Consider the following 24,626-nt stretch of genomic DNA (forward strand, 5'->3'; position numbering starts at 1 on the left):
GACAGCGAGGGGTGGGGGGAGAGGAGGGAGGGGGAGGGGGAGATAGGAGGTGGGGGGGAGGGTGGGAAGAGAGGAGGGGGAAAGAGAGGAGGGGGGGAAAGAGAGGAGGGGGGGGAAAAGAGAGGAGGGGGGGAAGAGAGAGGAGGGGGGAAGAGAGAGGAGGGGGGGAAGAGAGAGGAGGGGGGAAGAGAGAGGAGGGGGGAAGAGAGAGGAGGGGGGGAAGAGAGAGGAGGGGGGGAAGAGAGAGGAGGGGGGAAGAGAGAGGAGGGGGGAGAGAGAGGAGGGGGAGAGAGGGGAGGGGGAGAGGAGGAGGGGGGGGAAGAGAGAGGAGGGGGGAAGAGAGAGGAGGGGGGGAAGAGAGAGGAGGGGGGAGAGAGAGGAGGGAGGGGGGGGAGAGAGAGGAGGGGGAGAGAGAGGAGGGGGAAGAGAGAGGAGGGGGATGAGAGAGAGGAGGGGGGAAGTGAGGAGGGGGAGAGAGAGGGGGGGGGGAAGAGGATGATGGGGGGAGAGAGTGAGAGAAGGGGGGGAGAGAGAGATGAGGGGGGGGGGAGGTGATGTGGGGGGGAGATTGAGAGGGGGGGGATGGGGTTGGGGGGTGGGGGGGGTGGTGGGGGGTTGGGAGGGTGGGGGGGGGGGGGTTTTGGATATAAGCAGTTTTTCTTTTAAGATCAACCAGTTGAGGCGACTAATAATGAATAAAATCTTCCCCATTTTCACACAAACTCATTTTAATTTAAAGTCTTTTATAGTTACCTGCATATAGCAAAGAATTCTGCAACAGGTTTATTGCATATTTTTCATTCCAAATGTCCTCCAGGTTTAAAGACACTCTCCCACATGGTAAGATCATCTCTATTTTTGTTAATTCTGTTTTCTGAGTAGGGCCCATCGTACCGTGTAGTAACACAGAGCAGTGGATATTATTGTTTCCCAGCAGCGCTGACAGGTTTGTGACAACTGTGATCGTCTGTGTAAGATCTTTGTAAATCTGAAAACACGTGTCTTCTTTACGGCAGCTGCTCAGATCGTTTATGTCTTCCATTTCCAGTCTCGGCTTCTTTAATGGAGGTTCTGCTGGATACTGGGGAAATGATGAAGAAACTCTAGGTTTGCCTAATTTCAATACTTTACCGTGAGACTGAATCACTGGAGCAGCATTAAAGAGGTCATGATCCATCACCAGCGACAAACTTACGCAGTCAAAAGTTCTGTAAAGAACAAAACAAATGTTTCACATGGACATTTCATTATTAACTATCCTGAGTGCATTAAAAGATAAACACACACTGACATGGTTCAATAAACGAGTCTAACATGCCAAATTTGAATTTGAATTACATGAATTTTAGTTCTCACTAACTGACTCAGATATTTAATTTAAATACAATCTTTAATATTTATTTAATTTTAATCTTGTCCCACAATGTTTGTTTTTGAGCACCTGTTTCTGAGATGAACTGCTAACACATTTAGAAAGTTACTTGTTTAAGAAGGAATGATTTACAATTTACAGTAAAAAGGTATTGGGCCTGAATTTGCACTTCCCACAGGTGTGTACAAGGTGCCGCGCGCCCGTGGGGTCCCCGCAATTTCCGGGTTTAGGTGTAGCTTCCAGATCTTGACGCCTTCGAAACTAAAGGGCCTGTGCGGGCAGAGAGTGGGCTATTTTCCCAACTCCTGCCCAGCAAATGTCCTTCAAATTCTTACGACTGATAAAAGTGTAAGGCCTGCTTTTATCAGCGTAAGACTTTAAAAGCACAGAATACTACATTTTTTTTCAATAATTTTAAACATTTACAATCCTATTAAATAAGATAAGTTTATTCTTGGACCTTTTAAAATATGTAAATTTATTTTTCAAAAAATAAATTTTGTTTTAAGTAATTAAATTCCATTTTGATTAATTTGAAATATGTGATTTAAAAAAAAATTATTTTCAGTGTTTGCGTGATTTTGGAGGTACTCCCATTCATACTTATAGTGATTAGAATCACCATAAGTATGAATGAGAATACCCCATCTCTGATATGTTGGGCTAGCCCACGTGATCCCAGGGATGCTCTAGGATATGTGTGTGTCTACGAAGGTCTTCGCGTAGAGGCCCAGGACCACAAGTCTCCAAACAACTGGGACTAGCAGGTACTTTCGTAGAAATTTTTGTGGTTGGAGGCATCCGCCTGAATGAAGCCTCCGACTGCAAATTCTGGATCAATATTTTTATTGATGCTAGTTATATAAAAATAACAGATCAATACTGAAAATTCAGAGTACTCTAGATACAATTTCTATTGTCCAGTGTAATATATATATATACACACACACATCTTCTACTCTCGTTACACATTGTCCATCCATATAACATAGCATTGTATAGAATAGCAAAAAGTCTGCTTTGTGTGTACTATAATCATTTATAAAATATGCAGTATACTTTAAATACTGAGGTGGACTACATATTTAGCAAGAACTGTACCATTTCTAAAGTTGAAATTTTGATGTGATCATAGTACAGTATATGTAATCTGGATAATCAGTCGTAAGTTTTAAAATACTCCCCAAGGATTATTTCAATAGTCCTCCATACTTTTGTTGCTTGTGCTATCAATATCTGTAAAGAGTGACCTAATCATTGACCTTTAAACCTCATCTTAGGAAAAATCACACAAATTCTAATGTTTAAGAGTATAGTCTGATTGTCATCGACTTTGATGCCAATTTTATATTAAAAGCATGGAGTTATAAAACAAATTATTATTTTATGAAAATGATTTAAAAAAATCAAGAAATCGGTACCACATAATAATTTGCATTTATATATTACAATTAGAGACTTCATTTTTTTCCTCTTGATTATTAATATTGTTTATTTTTCTTCCTTGGAAGCTTCATTCTATCAACCACTGGTAACATTCAACAAAGGAAATGTGCCTCTGTCTTTTGTCCAATTTACTTACATGCTGACAGATTCAGATAACTGTACTCCCACTATCCAACTGCCATCCACTACGCGCTGCCAGATCCTCTGTACTGGATGGTTTAATGCCTGATTAGTATAACAAGTCTTTTCAACAAGGAGCTGCAGGTCAGACTCCTCCTCATGCCAAAGAGAAACCAAACCTTCCTATGAAAATACAACATTTTTATCACTAATAATCAGATTTAATTCCATTTGTGCTAAGGCAAACAGCTTTATCGTGATACTTCAAAGCCAGTGATTGTAAACCAGCAATTTAGAAATCTACACATAAAGTTCTAATGTACCAACTGTTGTTTTGTCCAAACGGAATTATTCAGGTTTAGTACAGACTAATGTAATTTTTGTCATATACATGGTTATAGTCATACAGGAAGTCAGCATTAAATTGTCATTCATTTGTTAAAAGATTCGGTAATATTCTGTTAATATCCACAAAAGTCATACCTCCTCAGCATTGGGTAAGGTGGATGGCTTTCCTTCAATAAGATTTGTTAGAGCCTTGGCAGACTGAAGTAAAACTCTCTCTTTTGCTCTTAACAGGTGTTGTAGTTCTTCGAAGGAAGCCAGGCCTGACTGGAAGAGTGAAAAAAAGACATGCAAAATTCGGAGGACAATATATTGCAACAGCTGCACGCACAAAAAACATTAGGCCCAAATTTGGCCCTCCGGTTTTTTCGGCACACTTACCTGAGGTGCGCCGACTTTCTGCTCCCAAAACAGCGGCAAAAATATAGCGCCGTATTCTGGCTCCTCTGCCGACTCTCCCGGGCTTGGTGAGTCCATTGGGGGGGGGGGGGGGCGGAGCAGCTAGGGCACCCTGTGCCTAAGAGTGCCGGCAGCTGTCCGCATGTGCAGTAGAGTGTTTGCGCATGCGCAGTAGCTCCTCCCATGATTGTGATTGTGATGCCTGCAGCGTGTGACCGAACTCGTCCCGCCCCTATCCCGGGCCGGCAGGCCGTTGCCTTCCCACGCTGAGGGCTACAAGAAACAGATTGGTGCGGGGAGACTTTTGATCCGGGGCGGGGGGGGGGGGGGGGGGAGAATGAGGAGAGTTTCTTTAAATGATTTAGAAAAAGTCTCTGTCAATGGCACAATGCAACTGGCTGATGAGGTGAGGATGACCAGAGAAAGCTTTCCTTAGGTTTGGTCTCTCAGTACCAGCAAAAATATCTGGTCATGGCTTTTATTTTGGTAGTAATCATGACTTAGGTCAATTTTTTAAAAATCCCACCAATTCTTAGTGAACAACTGCATGGATGCCTGTAGATACCCTGTTGGGAACATTCCATCAGCGCCTTATTGGGAACTAACTGCATGGGCATCCTCAGGTAACTTGCACAAGTGACCATCGTTCATAGCCCTGCTAGCAAAATATTTGATTCATAAATGGTTTTATGAAACCCTTTGTCTTCTGATAGAAATGATATTAAAAAGTGCATATTTTATGAAGCTTTATATAGTGGAATGTGTAAATTATGCAAAAGTTACAGTACAAGATCTGTATTAGTTGTTGTGAAGGTGTTTAGTGCTTTGCAAGTTCTCTGTGCTTCCCTTCTCCCCCCATCTCTGGCTATCAGCGCTGATTTCTTAACTCACCTCAAGGGTTTTCTGTGTGGCCACAAGTGTCCACATACGCTGGCCTAAGTTAATTTGGAGCAACTATTAGCTGTCCAAACTGGCTTAAAAGGCCAAAACGGGCGTAGGTGGCTGGTAACGCCCCCTTTTGAAAAAAATACGAAACTAAAAAAAATCCTAATTAATTCACTTACACTGGCGCAAATTAAATGTGCAGAATGAGGATTTTTAAGATACTCCAGAAAAATCAAGTTGCTCCAAAAAAAAAATGAGCAACTCCTGGGCAAATTTGGGCCCGTTACATTTCAATATGGACAGAATCCAAAACCAGCACTTTGAAATTTACATCAGAACTCTTTTTTTTCCATTCTTAAATTAAGGTTTTATCAGGTGTCCAATTGACTGTTAAGCCCAAATGGTGAGTAAGTTTGGCTTAAAGGACCATATCCCATATTAGCCATCACAAACAATTATTAAAAGTATGGGCTGCGAGTCAATCAACAAATGTAGACCTAAAACATTGGAAAACAGTCTCAAATAAAAGATACATTTTTTCAAATTAATATATTATATAAGATGGACACCATTATACAAATACATATACGTAGCAGATTCTCTTCAGACCACTCTGATAAAACATGCAGTATCATGCATCCCTAACTAATACAAAACCCACAAAACACCCCTTTTTAAATGTGACTCTGAAGTTCAATATTATAATGGAAAGGTGTCCATCGCATATTCTGATTAATTCACGTCACAAGTTTCTGTGGAGTAATTTTAAGCACCACATAGTATCTGTAAAGCACGATTCTGCTGTACATGGAGTACAATTACAGGCAGGTCTTTCATTCAGACTCCCGAAATTAAATCAGAAACCCCTTTACTCTAGTTGTTTTTTAAATAAGGACACAAAATGAAAACAAAGCATATCTCCAACCAGCCTAAACAACATCTCTAAGGAGACTAGAGGAAAACTCTCATCATCTCCAGAAGATTGAAAGGCTTAATCTGTAAATTTTAAACAGGAGCCAGAAGAGATATAGTTTAATCTCAATTGACTGCATATGAGTAATTTCTCATTCCTAAATAAATGTAATCTTTTCTGTTCCTCTGTTGAACCATGAGTGGATTTTGATTGGATTCCTTCAAATAACTCCAATAGGGATGCTCTAAAAGATTAGAATTTACTGAAATTAATCTTTTGCCACATTTGTTTAGCTGGTTGAGTTACCCTTTTGGACAGATTGAACACGAGTAGATCATTTTCATTTTTATGTTGGTTCACTGCCAAAGTTTCATTAATAGGTATTGGAACTGCAGTGATCTTTTCTAACTTTAACCAGGCTGTTGTGTGCAAAGTGGAGACAGCTAGTGAATTATCGTGCTGATTTAGAAAACTATGAAATACCACAGTAGCTCTAAAAGGCACAACCATTTAAAACATGGATTAAATTAATGCAATACCTAAAATTATGACGTGGATGCACCCCCAAAGGGAAAATCTGTAATTTCCCTAGCTCTCTGTGTGCAACATAATTTGCTCCAATATTATTGAGCGCATCAGGTTCAGAGACTGGATTTAACAGTCGCAGCAAATTGGGAAATATTGAAAGTGAAATTTGGATCAATCTACTTATCATGTTTTCAGACCTCACCCTAATAGAATGTTTGTTGTCACATTTCTTTTGTCAAAGATATGGCATTCCAGGCACGTACCTCAATCGAAATTAAACGGATATTACCTTTATAAATTCTGGTTATAGTTTTGAATTATTTAAAATATGGGAAAGTTATCACCTGGAGTGGTTCTGTATATTTTTCCTACACTCCTTTTCTAAATGTAGTGAGTCATGTTGGACACAGTTTCTTAGTTGACAGCGACCCAGATATCTTGTTCAAATGGTTACTCTTCATGTGAGTGCCCAGATAACGACCATCAATGGGCTATTTGACCAGAAAGACGTAATAACTGTGCCTCATCCAGTACTTATCTAACAGCCTCACACGTGCCTTTGGAAGCAGGGATAGCAATCAAAATTGGGAATGCAGGCTGATTTAGTTATCTGTAACCTAGGAACACCGAATCAAATTGTAGTGTTTCATTGCTGCTCCAATCTCAGATCAACTAACATACAACAGACCAGGGATTAAACCGGGGTGCATGGATTTATAAACTGAGCCACTGAACTTAACATTTCAAAGCAAAATTTATACCAACGGAGGGGAAAAAAAAACAATAACACGGCACTTCAAAGTAGTTCCTTGTACGTGAAACACTTCTGAGGTGTTTCTGAGGGATATGATGAAGCACTACTTAAATGCAAACTCATTTTTATATAAACACTTGTGTTGTTTGCAGTAGAAGATTTGAAACTAGTTTGGAAAGCATGGCAGTGTAAGCAAAAAATAGGGTACTGCTAAATCCAGCAGCAGCAAATATAAACCTACTTACACTACCTTTGTTCTCTAATTCTTTTTTTGGCGTGGTCCCATTAAATTTGCTGCATGGCCATGAATCTGTGTTATCGCTTCCAGTGGCAGGAACTGGTGGACAACCTGTGCGGGACCTCGTGATTGGCACGACCGTGCGCCTAAGGGGAACATTGTTTGTAACCCACTTTTTTTTCCCCAGCAAAATGAAATGGTAGTGGTGGGGAGGAGCCACAAATTACAAGTTTTATTCTGTGACCCTCCACTAATATACTGCTGGTAAGAATGCATGTACTGTAAATTTTCACTCAGCAGCTTTCATTACCAAAAGGAGGGAGAGAGAAAACAGGGAATTATTGGCCAGTTAGCCTGACATCAGTAGTAGGGAAAAAACTAGAATCTATTATTAAGGACGTGGTAGCAGGGCACTTGGAAAATCACAATATGATTAGGCAGCGTCAACATGGTTTTATGAAAAGGAAATCACGTGTGACAAATCTATTAGTTTTTTTGAGGGTGTAACTAGCAGGGTAGATAAAAGGGAACCAGTGGATGTAGTATTTTTGGATTTTCAGAAGGCATTTGATAAGGTTCTGCACAAGCGGTTGTTATTCAAGAGTAGGGCTCATGGGATTGGGGGAAATATATTAGCATGGATTGAGGATTGGTAAACAGATAGAAAACAGAGAGTAGGAATAAACAGGTCATTTTCGGGTTGGTAGGCTGTAACTAGTGGAGTGCCACAAGGATCAGTGCTGGGGCCTCAGCTATTTACAATCTATATCAATTACTTAGTTGAGGGGACCAAGTGTAATATATCCAAGTTTACTGACGATACAAAGCTAGATGGGAAAGTAAACTGTGAGGAGGATGTAAAGAGGCTGCAAAGGGATATAGACCCAAGTGATTGGGCAAGGAGGTAGCAGATGGAGTATAATGTGGGAAAGTGTGAAATTATCCATTTTGGTCGGAAGAATGGAAAAGCAGAATCATTTTTAAAAAGGCGAGTCTAGTAAATTTGGTAATTATAAGGGACCTGGGTGTCCTTGTACACGAATCACAGAAAGTTAACATGCAGATGTAGCAAGCAATTAGGAAGGCAAATGGTATGTTAGCCTTTATTGCAAGCGGGTTGGGGTATAAGATTAAGAAAGTCTTGCTGCAATATATAGAGCTTTAGTGAGATCAGTCCTAGAATACTGTGCGCAGTTTTGATCTCCTTACCTAAGGAAGGATATACTTGCCTTAGAGGGGGTGCAATGAAGGTTCACCAGACTGATGAGCAGGTTGTTCTATGAGGAGAGACTGAGTAGAATGGACCTATATTCTCTGGAGTTTAAAATAATGACAGGTATCTCATTGAAATGTATAAAATTCTTAGAGGGCTTTATTGGGTAGATGCTGAGAGGCTGTTTTCCCTGGCTGGAGAGTCCAGAACTAGGGGTCATTGTCTCAGGATAAGGGGTCGGCCATTTAGGACTGAGATGAGGAGAAACTTCTTCACTCAAAAGGTTGTGAATCTTTTGAATTCTCTACCCCAGAGGGCTTCGATGCTCGGTGAATGAGTATATTCAAGACATGAGATCGGCAGATTTTTGGGCACTCAGGGAATCAAGGGATACGGGGATAGGGCAGGAAAGTGGAGTTGATGAAGTTCAGCTATGATCTTAATGAATGGCGGAGCAGGCTCAATGGGCCATATGGCCTATACCTGCTCCTATTTCTTATGTTCTTATGACTATCTACACAATAATCCAAACAAACATCCTAGATTATTGAAAACTTTCAGGCAGTTAGATTTTACATATAAATACAAACCTGTAATCTTGCCTCCAGGGCTCGGACCGTGTGGTAATAATTCACATGTGCTGTGTCATTAGTCTGTACTCCTTTTTCTTCAGCATGCCCAGAGTTAACCTAGATCGTAAATATATTTGAGAAAAATGGTTAAAAGATAGTGACAGTGGACATGTTTAAACAAGAGTTCAGCAGTAAAACTTATCTATCAATTCATGTGGAGTGGGTACACATGTAATGTATTGAAAGATGTTCCTTTAATTAATTTGCATCTGTCTGCAATTTTATTGTGAAGAGATCTACAACTGGTCATCTCCCAGGCCTCTGCACAGGTTGCTTTGTAGCAGAGCAGCTCAATTCTCCCCAGCTTATGGAGAACATCAAATCTCTATTCAACAATTTCCCTGAAAGCATGGCATTTATCATGATTTTGCCATGTGAGCAGCCTGACTAAAAATCTTCATCCAACATCCCAAAAGGTTACAATATCAGTCCCAAGGTTTCTTTATTAGATAGCTTTTGGTGAGCTGCATTTGACCCTCCAATTGGCCCAGTATATAGACTAGAACGTCTGGTGAGATAGCAGTGAAAAATGAGGAAAAATGCAGGCAATAGGTTTACTTGCCTCACTGGTCGACCTGTATATTCCTCTCCCCGTTCTGCCACTGGCCACTCCTTCTTCACCCCCATCTGCAAAAGGAGGCAGGTGTAGGCCCCCGGCAGATATTCCTAGTGTTTTTCCTGCTGCTTCCCAGGGCTAGCATGTGAAGGTGGTGGTAATCCATGAGCAACAGCAGTAATAACCAAGAAATCCCCAATAGAGGGATAGGGCCTTATACAGGCTTCCTCTCTCTTCATGCAAGCTCCCAATTACTTTCTTTTGTAGGCCTCTGTCTCTGCCAGGGCCTACAAGGGAGCTGTTGTGCCGATCCTCTGTCCCTTTAAATGCCTGGCTGCCTCTTCTGGTACCAGAGCAGCAGTCTGCCAGGATTTTGTGGCTGAGCATTAGTGGGAATTCTCTTGGCAATGGGAATCCCATCATGTCTCAAAGGACTCTGACCCAGGGAAATGGATTGGGGTATTTGGGGTGACTTTGGAGGGACAGACGGAAGTCCCACCCTGCCAAACTTTTCCTTGAAGAACAGAATCCCGTTCACAATGTCCTTCTCAATTCATGGCAATGAGGTTATACAGCATGTGACAAAAAAAATGCAGAGATTATCTGGTTTAAAACAAATTAAATAAATCATGCCAAAAAAAGTTACAAGAAAAAAAAAATCATCCATTCAAGGATAAATGTCTCAACCAAACTCAATCCGGTTTTCACATGACATCCATTTGTAATCACTTTCCAGCAGACCTAGGGATCAGGAGCCGGAACCCCAGCAGTTTCCCCCCACTCCCTAGCTGCAGACATGAAGGCCTCAATTTAAACCCACCCCCGAAGGGCTTTGCAGGGAGGGTTTAAAAGTATCGGGATCGAGCAAACTAACTCCACTCCCAGACTTTTAAACTTTTACTGCCCCATATCAGTCCATCGATGAAGCTCCCACAAAAGGCAGGCATCACATGGAAGTCAAATTGGGTTATACTTGCCCACCTCTAGTTATAGAGTGGTACTGACAATAGCCGAGCATATGGCCACATCTCAGACATTTTAATTGGGAATGATGTGGAATGAGGGGGAGTAGTAGAGCAGAAAACCTAAATAGCAGAAATAATAAAATATAACCGCAAAATTAAATAAGAACAGGAACTTACTGTGTAACTGAATTCACCAAGATCAGTTAATACAAAACCTTCCAGACCGCCTTGAACAGTGGAGGTTGCCATAGAGAGCAACAAGATTTGCTCTGTCCCTATGCCTAAGAAGTCATCCAATTGTACTGACCATACATCCTGCCAAACAGCAGCAACCTAGGACAAAATAAAGGTCATTATTATACTTAAAACCACAATGAATTGCATGCAATTATCTGCAGGACTGTTGTATAAACCTTCAAGAGTTCAAGAATTACTTGTCCATTCTTTCACACAAAACAGACGATTTGAAGACTTGCAGAATTTATTGGAAGTTGTTAAAATCAATTGAACTCATGGCATGCAAATGGTAGAAGTTTTCAGAACCAGCAGTGTTGTTATTTATGAAATATATTCACATGTTAATAGCTGTTTTCCTAGTTAATTATAACTGCTGTGTTCAAGTACCACAGTCACTTGACAGGAGATGTATTGGCTAGGCTACAACAACAACAGGCTACTTACTGTATTACTAGATCCTTTTAGGATTATTTTAAGTTTTTTTTTAAACTGTTTCTTCCTTTTTGGCCATTCTGTCCCCCATCCTCTCCTGTTTGTGCTTTCTTCCTCATTTGGGAATGTTTGGACAAGTCATATCATGAATGAACCATCAATGCTGCAATTGCTTACTAGTCTCCTTCCTCCCTTCCCCCAAAATAAAAAGCAGAAACTCTCTGGGGGAAGGTCGAATGCCAAACATCCGCTGAGACTAGGATTTGAACTCGGGTCTCTATCAAGTTCAATCTTTAGTGCTGTATATACCCAGCAGCCTAACCTCGTGACGTTAAAGTAGTGTTGTAAATACTTAAAGCAAGATGAAAGGATTCATATATTTTATCATCGCTGAGCTTAATATCTTCTCATTGGGGCTGTATATAAAAGTGTTACCATAGTCATTATTAAAATCTTATGCAAAAAGAGTATGACCTGGATAGTTTTGATGTCACCTATTACTGCCACTAAGATCGAATGAGCTACAAATACATAATCCATGCTCCATTTACCTCTCCTTGACATAACCAACTCAATTCCTGCAAAGCAACAAAATATTTTTTTCTGTCACTTCAACCAAACAATCTAAAACAAAAGAAAAACTAAGTAGGTTTCAAATTTTGGAAGCGGGAGTAGGTGGGTGGACCCCAGAACCAGTAGCCCTCAAGCAAATCTGGTCTTAAGATCAGCCGAGAGAAGAATCTAAAAATATGAATAATCGTGTTTTCTGCAAACTTGTAGCTTCTGGCCACATTCATTTCTTAGTAACTCATGGACAACTTCATATAGGCATGGCTAGACTTCTGTACTGTAAAAGGAAAATAATCCCAGATAAAATTTGTAAGAGAGAATTGCTAACTTAATGGATATTTTTCTCTCTTTTGATTTTCCTGTATATTTATTCAAAAATTCTGAATTTAAAAAATACATTTTTCTGTTAGGGTTCAACTAGATTAAAATCAGGTGAAAATAATTACACATCAAGGTAACAGAAGAAAGTTGATACTCAGATATGTTCTTAAATTATTTCTATAACTTTAATAAAAATAAATTTTAGACTTTTTTAAGCAATATGATCTGCAAAGCAGTTTAATACAAGAAGTTATTTGTATTTGTAGAGAGCCTTTAACATAGCAAAATGTCCCAAGGTGCTTCAGAGCAGTGTTATAAGACAAAATAAATACATTTGACACCGAGTCACACAAGAAGAAATTACGGCAGATGATCAAAAGTTTGGTCAAAGAGGTAGGTTTTAAGGAGTGTCTTAAAAGAGGAAAGAGAGGCAGAGAGGTGGAGGGGTTTAGGCAGGGAGTTCCAGAGCTTGGGGCCTAGGCAGCTGAAGTCATGGCCACCAATGGTTGAGCGATTATAATCAAGGATGCTCAAGAGGGCAGAACTTGAGGAGCGCAGATATCACGGGGGGTTGTGAGGCTGAAGGAGATTACAGGGATAGGAAGGGGCAAGGCAATGGAGGGATTTATAAACAAGGATGAGAATTTTGAAATTGAGACGTTGCTTAATTAGGAGCCAATGTAGGTCAGCGAGCACAGGGGTGATGGGTGAGCAGGACTTGGCACGAGTAACAATTAGTATTTTTTTGCATTGTCTGGATCTTGTCAGAAACATAGAAAGTAGGTGCAGGAGTAGGCCATTCGGCCCTTCAAGCCTGCACCACCATTCAATATGATCATGGCTGATCATGCAACTTCAGTACCCCATTCCTGCTTTCTCTCCATATCCCCTGATCCCTTTAGCCGTAAGGGCCATATCTAACTCCTTTTTGAATATATCTAACGAACTGGCCTCAACAACTTTCTGTGGTAGAGAATTTCACAGGTTCACAATTCTCTGAATGAAGAAGTTTCTCCTCATCTCGGTACTAAATGGCTTACCCCTTATCCTCAGACTGTGACCCCTGGTTCTGGACTTCCCCAATATCAGGAACATTCTTCCTGCATCTAACCTGCCCAATCCTGTCAGAATTTTATATGTTTTAGTAAATATTTTAGTAAAGACATTTTTGAATGACATTAAAAAATTACTGCAATACTTGTAACATTGTCTAAATGATCCTGAATAAGTAGAGCATGCCTCTTAATTCAAATTATCTGATAATTCAAATGTTTTAAGCACAAAATTCACACGACTGTTTTTTGCAATAATTCAAAATTAAATTATTTTTTTAATGCAAAAATCAGTTTGAATTATCAGTAGACTAATTATAATGCTGTATCGGCTTTTAAACAGCTTAATTCATTGGAGACAAAGGGCACTTGGCATGTGCACCAATTACAGTGCTAGATTTATGTATTGGAGACCAAAAACAAACATGGTCATTGTATTTGTACCTGCCAACTTTCCTTTGAGACAGCACAAACGCTTCCAGCCCCAGAAGACACAAGGAAGTGGCAATTCTCTCTGCCTGTTGTGGCCATTTTTATTTCACAGGCTTCTTCAAAAGGAAGCTGGCAGACATTCTTGGGGACACAGTTTTCAAACAAAACCAGTTGCTTCTTAGACGTGCTTGCTACGATTGTTGTCTTTAGCTGATTGTCTATTTCTTCAATAGGGCAAATAAGTATGTGGGTAACCACAACACTGTAAGCATGTGGGATGAATTGATGGCTGCACAAGTTTTTCTTTTCTAAGGAATAAGCGATAAATTCACTACCCCAGATCAGTTTATCGGCTTTAGAAACAGAGGTTTCATCATTTTTTATAGGTCCAGCAGCTTTCCTTGCACCCAGCACAATTATATCCCCATCAGAAATCTCTCCAATCCATATAACTGCAGTAAATGAAATGGGAATGTTCAAAATACCACTAGTTTCAAAAGATACACAATACACTTGGTCACCACAGCTCCAGAAAACACTGGGCCCAGTCAACAGGGTCACATTCTCCTTCATTTCATATTCCAGTTCAAAGTTCAAACAATGCTCAATTTCATTTGAACTGTGCAGCATTAGTAAAACATATCCAAATTTGAAACGACCCTTCTTATGCTTCTTCAGCAAGATGCAAGGGGTATTTTGCCCTGTTCTTGAATCAATGGCACAACAACAAGCAATAATTTGTGTGAAGGAACTTTTTTGATTCGTGCTGGATCTTCCTGCAAATTTCTGGATGAATTTCCCTGTCTCGGAATCAAACGTCATCCTTTTGAACTGCAGTACTGCATCATTTTTCCCACTAGGGTGTTTTTCCTTGGATACAATAAAAGAGATCACCTCTCCTTTTAAAGTTGTTACATTCACAGTCTTTTTAATGGATTCACGTTCCATTTCAAACAGCTGACTATTTTAAACTAGACCTGATCTGTGTTCGGGGGAGAAAAGTTTAAACTGAAGTGATGCAAATAAGGTTCTTAAATGGAAAAGTTGTTATAGCACAAATTAAATGCAAGTACTTCTTCAAATTGTTGATGTGTATCTTGCAGTAGTAAGCTCTCATGTGACAGCACATTATTCCCAATATGACTAATTCAGCATAAATAAAAGTACATCATCTCCAATACGTGGTGAAATCCCTCAGTAGTTAGAATAGTACATCACTTTCAATAGGTTGGGACCACACTTCAGTAGACACGATAGTTCGTACATTATCTCCAATATGTAGGGATCTCCTTCAGTAGACAGGATAGTACATTATCTCCAATATGTGGGGATCTCCTTCAATAGACATGTTCAACGTGTGGGGAGCTCAGTTCAGCAACCACGATGGTACATAAATTCCAATATATGGGGTCCTCATTTCAGTAGATGTTATTTCCAAACTGTAGAGCTGCTATTTCAGCACATACACATCACCCTCAACGCAGAGATACAATTAAAGCAGACACCATAGTATATAGTCCACAGTATGTACGGATGTAACACTATATCTGTCACTCACTGTCCCCAATGGCCGGAGCCTTCACTGCGTCCTCAATATCCGGCAAAGCTCTCAGTGAGCCCAATACCCGGAGCCTTCACTGTGTCCCCAATACCCGGAGCTCTCTCTCTCTGTCCCCAACACCCGAAGCTCTCTCTCTCTCTCTCTATCCCCAATACCGGAACACTCTCTCTCTCTCTCTCCCCAATACCCGGAGCGCTCTCTCTGTCCCCAATACCCGGAGCTCTCTCTCTGTCCCCAATACCCGGATCTCTCTCTCCCCAATACCCGGATCTCTCTCTCTCTCTGTCCCCAATACCCGAAGCTCTCTCTCTGTCCCCAATACCCGGAACTCTCTCTCTCTATCCCCAATACCGGAACACTCTCTCTCTCTCTCTCTCTCTATCCCCAATACCCGGAGCACGCTCTCTCTCTCTCTGTTCCCAATACCCGGGGCGCGCTCTCTCTCTGTCCCCAATACCCAGAGCCTCTGCTGTCCGCGCGCTGCCGACAATTCAAACAGAGCGACGGGCTCGCGCCATCCAGGAGCCGGGCGGCCGGGGGGTCAGGGGTCAAGGGGGAGGAGCGTTTGGCGCAGGAATGGTTAAAAAAAAATCAAACATCGCGCAGCCATAAACTAACATTTTTGCTTATTGGATCTAAACAGTGAGGAATGTATTTAGAAATAGTTTATGCTTGACTGCGAGCTATGTAGTTGCTGGCTGACGAGAGAGAGGTGAGAGGTCAGGCGGGTCAGCTGATCGGTGTGGTGCGGACGGGGGGACCGGGTTAGGATGGCTGCTGATGAGCACTCGGTAAGTACGGGCCCGGGGGGGTTGATGGTGTCGGGAGAGGGGGCGGTCAACACCTCTCACTATAACGACTCTTTGTGTGTTTTATTTGTAGGAGAAGGAGAAGGAGAAGTTAATACAGGAGACGAGGCATCGTTTTGCGAGCGAATATTCACAAGGTACTGCGCCGGCTGCGCTCCTGGGCGGACTTTGGACTCCCCTCCGACCGGTCACCGCTGCTCCCGAGCACCGGCTCGGCTCGGCTCTCCCCCTCTCTCTGTTCGTTAGTTTACCCTGTGGATGATCTGGGACGGGTTGAGTTTGAGGTGGAAGGTCACCGGCGGTTCACTTTCTCTTAATATACGTGTGAGGTTATGATTGGACGTTTTGCCTTTTTCGCCAATGTAAGAGTTACTAGTTCTCTCTTTCTCTTTTGCGCTGCCTCACCGACCTCTTGAGCCATCCATCTGGTGCTTGCTGTAGATTTACAGGTTTTGTAAAAACATCTAATACTGTATAGCACCTTGGAACGTTTCTCTACGTTAAAGGCGCTATATAAGTACAAGTTGTAGAAGTACGCTTTTGACTACTTGCTGGCACTTCCCGAATGAAAACTTGCAAATCCGTAGCCTTTATAAACAAATATATCCTGAGAGTTTCTAAAGCGATTAAAACTGACAGTAGTAAATCATACTTGTTTTCTCTAATTTCTGCTAATGCCCCACTGTAGCAAAGGTGTCAGCTATATCACTCTTAGTTGGCAAATTTCATTGGGACCTAAAATACCTTTTAAGTACCTACAGCACCTAAATCTATAGGTCAACGTCTTGCCAACACAAAACACTGTCCATGGATGACATAGTGGCAGGCAGGAACCTCTTATTTTATTTATATATTTCTGACTGCTGTTGATGAGGATAGGGCAGACTTTAAATCCAGCCCCTGTGTGTATATGGGCTTCTAACATTCCATGGGTTATTTGGTTATTGAATTGTATGGTGCATACTCCACATCCTGGCTCTAAATTCTATCCAACTCCCTGGCTCAGTGTGACAGTGCATGACCTCTGTGTTCTGTTTGATCCTGAGCTGAGGTTTCAAATTCCACATCCATTATATCACCAAGAGCACCTATTTCAGCTTTCTCAATCTCTCTCACTTTTGCCTTTACCTACTTCCCTCCCACCATTGCTGCTGAAAGCCATGTCCATACCTTTCATACTTCCAGGTTTGTCTTTTTCAATTCCTGTCTCACTGGCATTCTGAGCTGCACCCACACAAGCTTCAGCTCCAGAACAGGTTGTGTGAATTTGAATCCATATCAAACCCAGCTCACTTATCCCACCAAGTTCTGCTGGCTCCTCATTCCCCAAAGCATAATTTGAAAATCCTCATTTTTGTTCATACATTGGCCAGGGCTTCATTGCAATATCTGCAACTTCCAGTTATCCAATTCACAACCTCCCTTCTGAGTCTGCACAATTATGTGCTTTCTTTCTAATCTCACGTTGCAATTCCCCAGTTATGCTATTGTTTAACTAGATGTTGGGCAGAAATGTTGCACTACAGGTAGTAGGGGATTGATATCTGCTTATGGGAGTGATTGGTGATGCCACGTCTGAGGGAATATCTAAGTCGACATGAAATTTATAACTGCCACGCATGAAGAATGGCCATTTGGGCCATTTAATGGCTGCTGGTGTTCTTTGGAATGTAGTGTAATAAGAGTCAGTGAATTCAGGAAAGGAAGGATAGATTATTGACACACACAATTCCCAGTTCCTGCAACAAACTAGGAACAGTTGAGCTGAGTCAGAAGGTTGAGGGTTCAAGTCCTACTCTAGAGATTTGAGCACATAATCAAGGCTGAGGGAGTGTTCTACTATTGAGGGTGCTGTCTTTTGGATGAGATGTTAAACCGAGGCCCCATCTGCGCTTAGGGGGACATGAAAGATCCCCATGACACTGTTTGAAGAAGAGCTAAACAGATTGTGTGGTCATTTATCTCATGGCTGTTTGTGGGACCTTACTGTGTGCTAATTAACTGCCGCTATTACCGTGACTACATTTCAAAAGTACTTCATTAACTGTAGAGTGCTTTGGAATGTCGTAAGACTTTGAAAGTTATATAAATGCAAGTTCTTTGCACAATTTGTATACTGGTGGAATTATGGCTAGGTGATGGTCTTTTCACACATTGTCACATTTCAAGATTCTTTAACTTCCACAGAGGATTTAGAGGAAGAAGTTAGATTAAATGGTGGTATTTATTTTTTTAAAAAGGGCATAAGAGTGAGGCTTTGAAGTGCTTCTCCACAGACTGTAAATAATAAGCAAAACAAGTTACACCTATTGTTGGGAATCTCTTGGCTGCTTGGCGGGGGTGTTTAGCATAGGCTTTCCCCACTACTTGTGAACGCAGAGATAGAAGATGGGTGTAGGCACACACAGGCAGTCAGGTCCTGCAAATACTGTGAAGTCTTAGCAGTTTTTTTAAACAAAGCTGTGAGGACAAGCTTTTGCCAAGCCCTGGTTTAGCATGCAGGAGAGTATATTGGGGTACGTTGTTTTAAGTCAAGATAAAAGATCCACTAATGTGGGGAAGCTTAGCACGTTCATTATTTTGTCTTGTTTTATGAAGTCAATTTTTACTGATTGAATTAAGTAAGTCTGATCAGTTTGGTCACTTACTGTGAAATAAAGTAGATTAACAATTCGTATCTGGCCTCATCTTACCAAACATTTCCTTGGTTCACCTTTTGAAAGATTGGAGAGCCGCCAGTGTGGACACATATATCTGCTTTAGATCTCATGAGGATGCTATTGTCATATCCCTGGGTTATGCTACCATATAAGTAGATGTTGAGCAGTGTGAGTCGATTACAGAAGGGTTGTGGGATCCACTTCTGGGAGCTACTGATGCCACTGAATCTGAGAAGGTGTCTATGGGGACTCAAATTTGTAACCAGTGATATTTAAGATTGTTCAATTTGTTGGTTGGAGATTTCTTGCATTAAGCTATTGCTGCTTCATTCTCCCCACATTAGTTCATTAGTGACACATGGACATAATCAAAATGATTGCAAACAAATTTTTAGTGATTGTATTTCTAGGGAATTTAAGATTGCTAAATAATTGGTATCCAAATGTAGGTGGGTATCTCTAAGCAAAGGGGAGAGTAACCAATTACTAATTAGTTTCTTTAAATATACTTACTCGAACAATCCATCAGCACTGATGTACAAACAATATAGTACATTTTCAATAGTAATTTAAAAAAAAAGATTTAAAATGCTCTGCTGCATTAAAATCAGATCATCAGGATCAGATGGAATTGCTGAAGTATATTGATGTATGTTGCTTTAATATCTTTAAAGGAATGTTGTCAACCACAATCCTGACCAGTGACGGAGCTAGTGTAAAGCACGTCCTTGTGTTAACTTTTGTCAATGCACATGAACACGTAGTTTTGGGTTTTTCTGCTCGATATTTTTAGGTTCAGTATGTGTCACAATGGTACTCTTTGAGACTGTAAATGATGACCCCCTTCAAGGTAGTTATCTAATTGTATCTCTGACCCCCATTTTACAAGTCAAAACAAGTATACATCTTGAGACTTACCACAGAGAACTCTGTTTTGAACTAATTGCTTCTGCTGCAAAGCTATTTTGGCTTTTAACTCCCATCTAGAGACAAAAATATTACGTTTAAATAAAAATCATAGTGGAAAAAAATTCATTTTGCCATAGACATATGCAAATTTAGGTCCGCAGGCTGTTTGAGCAACTAGCCTATTGAAGGCCACAGGTGTGTTGAGCCTGAAGTAGCTCCTAATTGTATAATTTTTATTGCCTTGGCTTTGGGTACCCATAAACCATGCCCTTGTCTTTCTTTTTAAAATCTTCATTCTTGAAAGTTCCCTGACCAAATGTTGAGTAGCTGTAGTGGGATTTTATAAACAATTACACCTCCTCAGTGCATCTGTTGCACAGTGTTGTTGTCTGTCGTACTGTAGGCTTAATGTGTTTCCTTCGGTTTCTACTGAGCTTTGCTGAAATTAGACCAAAAAGAAAAAGTTACATACCTGACCAGGTACTGTTATTAAAGGAGCTAGGTACCAAAATTAAAGCTGCTAAAACCATTTTTTTAAAAACCAAATAATAATTTGATCTGTTTGAACAATTTTAAAAATCAGTTTGATTGTCATTTCATTCTCATTGATTGCATGATCTCTATTTGGGCACCTGTGTTTCAGCCATGCACTTGGTGTAATACCTCATTAGTTTATGTAATCGAAAACATATGAAGTTGCTGGAAAATACTAAAGAATTCAACAATAAATGAAAAAAAATGCAATAGTTTTTAATCATTAATTCCAATGCTGTTGAGGAACATCGAACAGCAGTAGGACATTCAGTACCTTGAGCCTGTTCTGCCATATAGTCAAATAATGGTTGATCTGCACCTCTACTCCATTTATTCACCTTCAATCCTTATCTCTTGCCTAATAAAAGTGTAACTCCGTCTTGAAAATTTCAATTGACCCAGCATTCACAGATTATTTTTTTGGGGGGGGTGGGGTGTGGAAACATTCCAGATTTCCACCATCTTCCTGATTTCATTCCTAAATGGTTTCGCTCTAATTTTAAGATTGTGCCTGCTAGTTCAAGATCACCCCATCAGAGGAATTAGTTTCTCTGTATCTACCCTATTGAATTCCTTTTGTCATTTTAAAGACCTCGATGGATCACCCTTCAACCTTCTAAACTCGAATACAAGGCAAATTTATGCAGCCTGTCCTCGTAATTTAGCCCTTTGAGTACTGTTATCAAGCTGCAAAGTGATCTCCTTCAGCAAGGATTTGTTCAAGGTCAGACAATTGGTAGGCATTGGTAAAGAGTGAAGGATATTTTTAGGTATACATAATAACAAAGCTAGAGTGTAGAATATTATACATTATAATTAGTGGAGGGGATCCTACAGCAAGTCCACTGCAATTTAGCAGAGGACACCTCTAAATTAGGTCATTTAGGAGCCAAAATATGAGGCGTAATAGTTGTCTTGATTGAAAGATAGTGGAATTAAATTATATTGTTCTCTCTCAACAATCAAATACTATAAGACTGAAATTCATGCCAGGAGTTTAGATAATGTCATGTCCCATGAAAGTGAAACTCACGTGGTTTATAGATGATTATCTCCATGTGTAAAATGTAGCCTGTTCCACTTCTGCACTATCATTTCACATTTCGATGAAATGAAAACACTCTCCTAATGATTAAAAGGACAGAATCGTATTAAAACTGACTTCATTAAGCTTGTGCTACAGTGGTAATATTGGAGATTACTCAGGACTATAATAAATTATTTTTGTAATTTCACTACCCTGAAAGGTAATGCTGGCTGTCCTTAGTAGATAAGTCACTACGATCGGATGGGATGCATCCTTGGATGCTGAGGGAAGTAAAGGTGGGAATTGTGGCGGTACTGGCCATAATCTTCCAATCCTCATTAGATACAAGGTGGGGCCAGAGGACTGAAGAAGTATAAATGTTACACCCTTGTTCAAAAAAGGTGTAAGGATAAACCTAGCAATTACAGGCCAGTTAGTTTAACCTCGGTCGTGGGGAAGTTTCTTGAAACAACAATCTGGGATTAATTAAGGAAAGCCAGCATGGGTTTGTTAAAGGTAAATCATGTTTAACTAACTTGATAGAGTTTTTTGATGCGATAATAGAGAAGATTGATGGGGGCAATGCGGTTGATGTGGTGTACATGGACTCCCAAAAGGCGTTTGATAAAGTGCCACATAATAGGCTTGCCAACAAAGTTGAAGCCCATGGAATAAAAGGGTCAGCATGGATTCGGAACTGGCTAAGTAACAAGAAACAGAGTAGTGGTGAACGGTTGTTTTTCAGACTGGAGGAAGGTACACTGTGGTGTTCCCAGGGGTCAGTACGAATATCATACTTTTCTTGATGTATATTAATGAGTTGGATTTGGGTGTACAATTTCAACATTTGGAGAATTTGCAAAACTTGGAAGGATAGTGACGGACTTTAAGAAGACTTGTGGAATGGGCAGACACGTGGCAGATGAAATTTAATGCAGATAAGTAGGAAGTGATAGATTTTGGTAGAAAGAATGAGGAGATCCAATATAAACTAAAGGGTACAATTCTAAAGGGGTTGTGTGAGCAGAGACCTTAGGGTATATGTGCACAAATCGTTAAAGGTGGTAGGACAGGTTGAGAAAGCGGTTAAAAAAGCATACGGGTTCCTGGTCTTCATAAATAGAAGCATAGAGTACAAAAGCAAGGAAGTTATGATTTATAAAACACTCGCTCAGCCTCAACTGGAATACTGTGTCCAATTCTGGGCACCGCACTTTAGGAAGAATGTGAAGGCCTTGGAGAGGGTGCAGAAAAGATTTACAAGAATGGTTCCAGGGATGAACTAAATAGTGGGGGGTGGGGGAGGATCCGATGAGTGGAAATGTAAAACAAGAGAGGAGAAGGAAAAAGTGCAGGGTAGCAACAGGGGTAATGATGACCAGAGTGTGACAGGAAAGGACAGAGCTTATACACATAAAACAAAATTAAAAGCTCTATCTGAATGCATGCAGCATTCGTAACAAGATAGATAAGTTGATGGCACAAGTAGAAATAAATGGGTATGATCTAATTGCCATTACAGAGACACGGTTGCAAGGTGACCAAGGATGGGAACTGAATATTCAGGGGTATTTGCCATTTCGTAAGGAAAAGGAGGTGGGGTAGCTCTGTTAATAATGGATGAGACCAGTGCAGTAGTGAGAAATAAGTTTGGGTGAAGATAAGAAATAATAAGGGTAGGAAGTCACTGGTGGGAGTCGTCTACACGCCCCCCAAACACTAGCTACACTGTAAGACAGAGTATAAATCAAGAAATTATAGAGGGTTGTAAGAAAGGTACGGCAAAAATCATGGGCAATTTTAATCTTCACATTGATTGGGCAAATCAAATTGGCAAAGGTAGCCTGGAGGAAGAGTTCATAGAGTGTTTGCGGGATGGTTTCTTGGAACAATACGTTGTGGAAACAACCAGGGAACAGACTATTTTAGATCTGGTAATGTGTAGAAACATAGAAACATAGAAACATAGAAAATAGGTGCAGGAGTAGGCCATTCGGCCCTTCTAGCCTGCACCGCCATTCAATGAGTTCATGGCTGAACATTCAACTTCAGTACCCCATTCCTGCTTTCTCGCCATACCCCTTGATCCCCCTAGCAGTAAGGACCTCATCTAACTCCTTTTTGAATATATTTAGTGAATTGGCCTCAACAACTTTCTGTGGTAGAGAATTCCACAGGTTCACCACTCTCTGGGTGAAGAAGTTCCTCCGCATCTCGGTCCTAAATGGCTTACCCCTTATCCTTAGACTGTGACCCCTGGTTCTGGACTTCCCCAACATTGGGAACATTCTTCCTTCATCTAACCTGTCTAACCCCGTCAGAATTTTATATGTTTCTATGAGGTCCCCTCTCATTCTTCTGAACTCCAGTGAATACAAGCCCAGTTGATCCAGTCTTTCTTGATAGGTCAGTCCCGCCATCCTGGGAATCAGTCTGGTGAACCTTCGCTGCACTCCCTCAATAGCAAGAATGTCCTTCCTCAGGTTAGGAGACCAAAACTGTACACAATACTCCAGGTGTGGCCTCACCAATGCCCTGTAGCAACACCTCCCTGCCCCTGTACTCAAATCCCCTTGCTATGAAGGCCAACATGCCATTTGCTTTCTTAACCGCCTGCTGCACCTGCATGCCAACCTTCAATAACGAGTCTGGATTAATTAATGATCTCATAGTGAAGGATCCTCTTGGGAAGAGTGATCATAGCTTGGTAGAATTTCAAATTCAGTTTGAAGGTGAGAAAACTAGTTCTCAAACTAGTGTCCTGAACTTAAATAAAGGTAATTACAAAGGTATGAAGGCAGAGCTAGTTAAAGTTGACTGGGAAAATATATTAAAGGGTAAGACTGTAGAAAAGCAATGGCAAATATTTAAGGAGATATTTCATAACTCTCAGTAAAGATATATTCCAGTGAGAAAGAAAGACTCTTAAGAGAAGGATGAACCATCCATGGCTAACGAAGGAAGTAAAGGATGGTATCAAATTGAAAACAAAGGCATACAATGTTGCGAAGAACAGTGGAAGGCCAGAGGATTGGGAAATGTTTAGAAACCAGCAAAGGACGACTAAAAAAAAATGACAGACGACAGCTTATGAGAGTAAACTAGCAACAAATATGAAAACAGACAGTAAGAGCTTCTACGGTTATATAAAAAGGAAGCGAGTAGCTAAAGTAAACGTTGGTCCCTTAGAGGATGAGAATAGGGAATTAATAATGGGGAAACAGAAAAATGGCAGAGACTTTGAACAGATATTTTGTATCGGTCTTCACGGTAGAAGACACTAAAAGCATCCCAATAATAATCAAGAGTCTATGGTTGTGCGGGGGGTGGAGGGGGGGGGAGACTTAAAACAATCACTATCACTAGAGAAAAAGTACTAGGCAAACTAATAGGACTAAAGGTGGACAAGTCTCCTGGACCTGATGGCCTGCATGCTAGGGCCTTAAAAGAGGTGGCTGCGGAGATAGAGGATGCATTGCTTGTAATCTACCAAAATTCCCTGGATTCTGGAGAGATCCCAGCGGACTGGAATACCCCAAATGTAACGTCCCTATTTAAGAAAGGAGGGAGACAGAAAGCAGGAAACTATAGACCAGTTAGCTGAGTATCTGTCATTGGGAAAATGCTGGAATCCATCATTAAGGAAGTAGTAGCATGACATTTAGAAAATCATAATAGTCAAGCAGAGTCAGCATGGTTTTATGAAAGGGAAATCA

At 40.8% G+C, this 24,626-nt stretch overlaps 2 protein-coding genes across 4 annotated transcripts in view; one reads left to right on the top strand and one right to left on the bottom strand.

Annotated features, from left to right (window-relative positions):
* Positions 1–15,502, bottom strand: part of fancb (FA complementation group B) — a 24,517-nt gene extending 9,015 nt beyond the window's left edge. The window contains exons 1-6 of the mRNA XM_070893047.1: positions 13,423–15,502; positions 10,544–10,699; positions 8,804–8,902; positions 3,422–3,550; positions 2,955–3,121; positions 754–1,208 (exon numbers count right to left, since the gene is read on the bottom strand). Coding sequence (XP_070749148.1) covers positions 754–1,208; positions 2,955–3,121; positions 3,422–3,550; positions 8,804–8,902; positions 10,544–10,699; positions 13,423–14,358 — 1,942 coding nt within the window. The 5' untranslated portion in view covers positions 14,359–15,502. The remainder of the gene's footprint in view (positions 1–753; positions 1,209–2,954; positions 3,122–3,421; positions 3,551–8,803; positions 8,903–10,543; positions 10,700–13,422) is intronic.
* Positions 15,503–15,715: 213 nt separating this feature from the next.
* Positions 15,716–24,626, top strand: part of mospd2 (motile sperm domain containing 2) — a 98,207-nt gene continuing 89,296 nt past the window's right edge. For all 3 annotated transcript variants that reach the window (XM_070893915.1, XM_070893916.1, XM_070893917.1), the window contains exons 1-2: positions 15,716–15,762; positions 15,854–15,917. In XM_070893915.1, coding sequence (XP_070750016.1) covers positions 15,742–15,762; positions 15,854–15,917 — 85 coding nt within the window. In that variant the 5' untranslated portion in view covers positions 15,716–15,741. The remainder of the gene's footprint in view (positions 15,763–15,853; positions 15,918–24,626) is intronic.

The sequence above is a fragment of the Pristiophorus japonicus genome, chromosome 11, assembly GCF_044704955.1.
Source record: "Pristiophorus japonicus isolate sPriJap1 chromosome 11, sPriJap1.hap1, whole genome shotgun sequence".
In the NCBI taxonomy this organism is placed as follows: Eukaryota; Metazoa; Chordata; class Chondrichthyes; family Pristiophoridae; genus Pristiophorus; species Pristiophorus japonicus.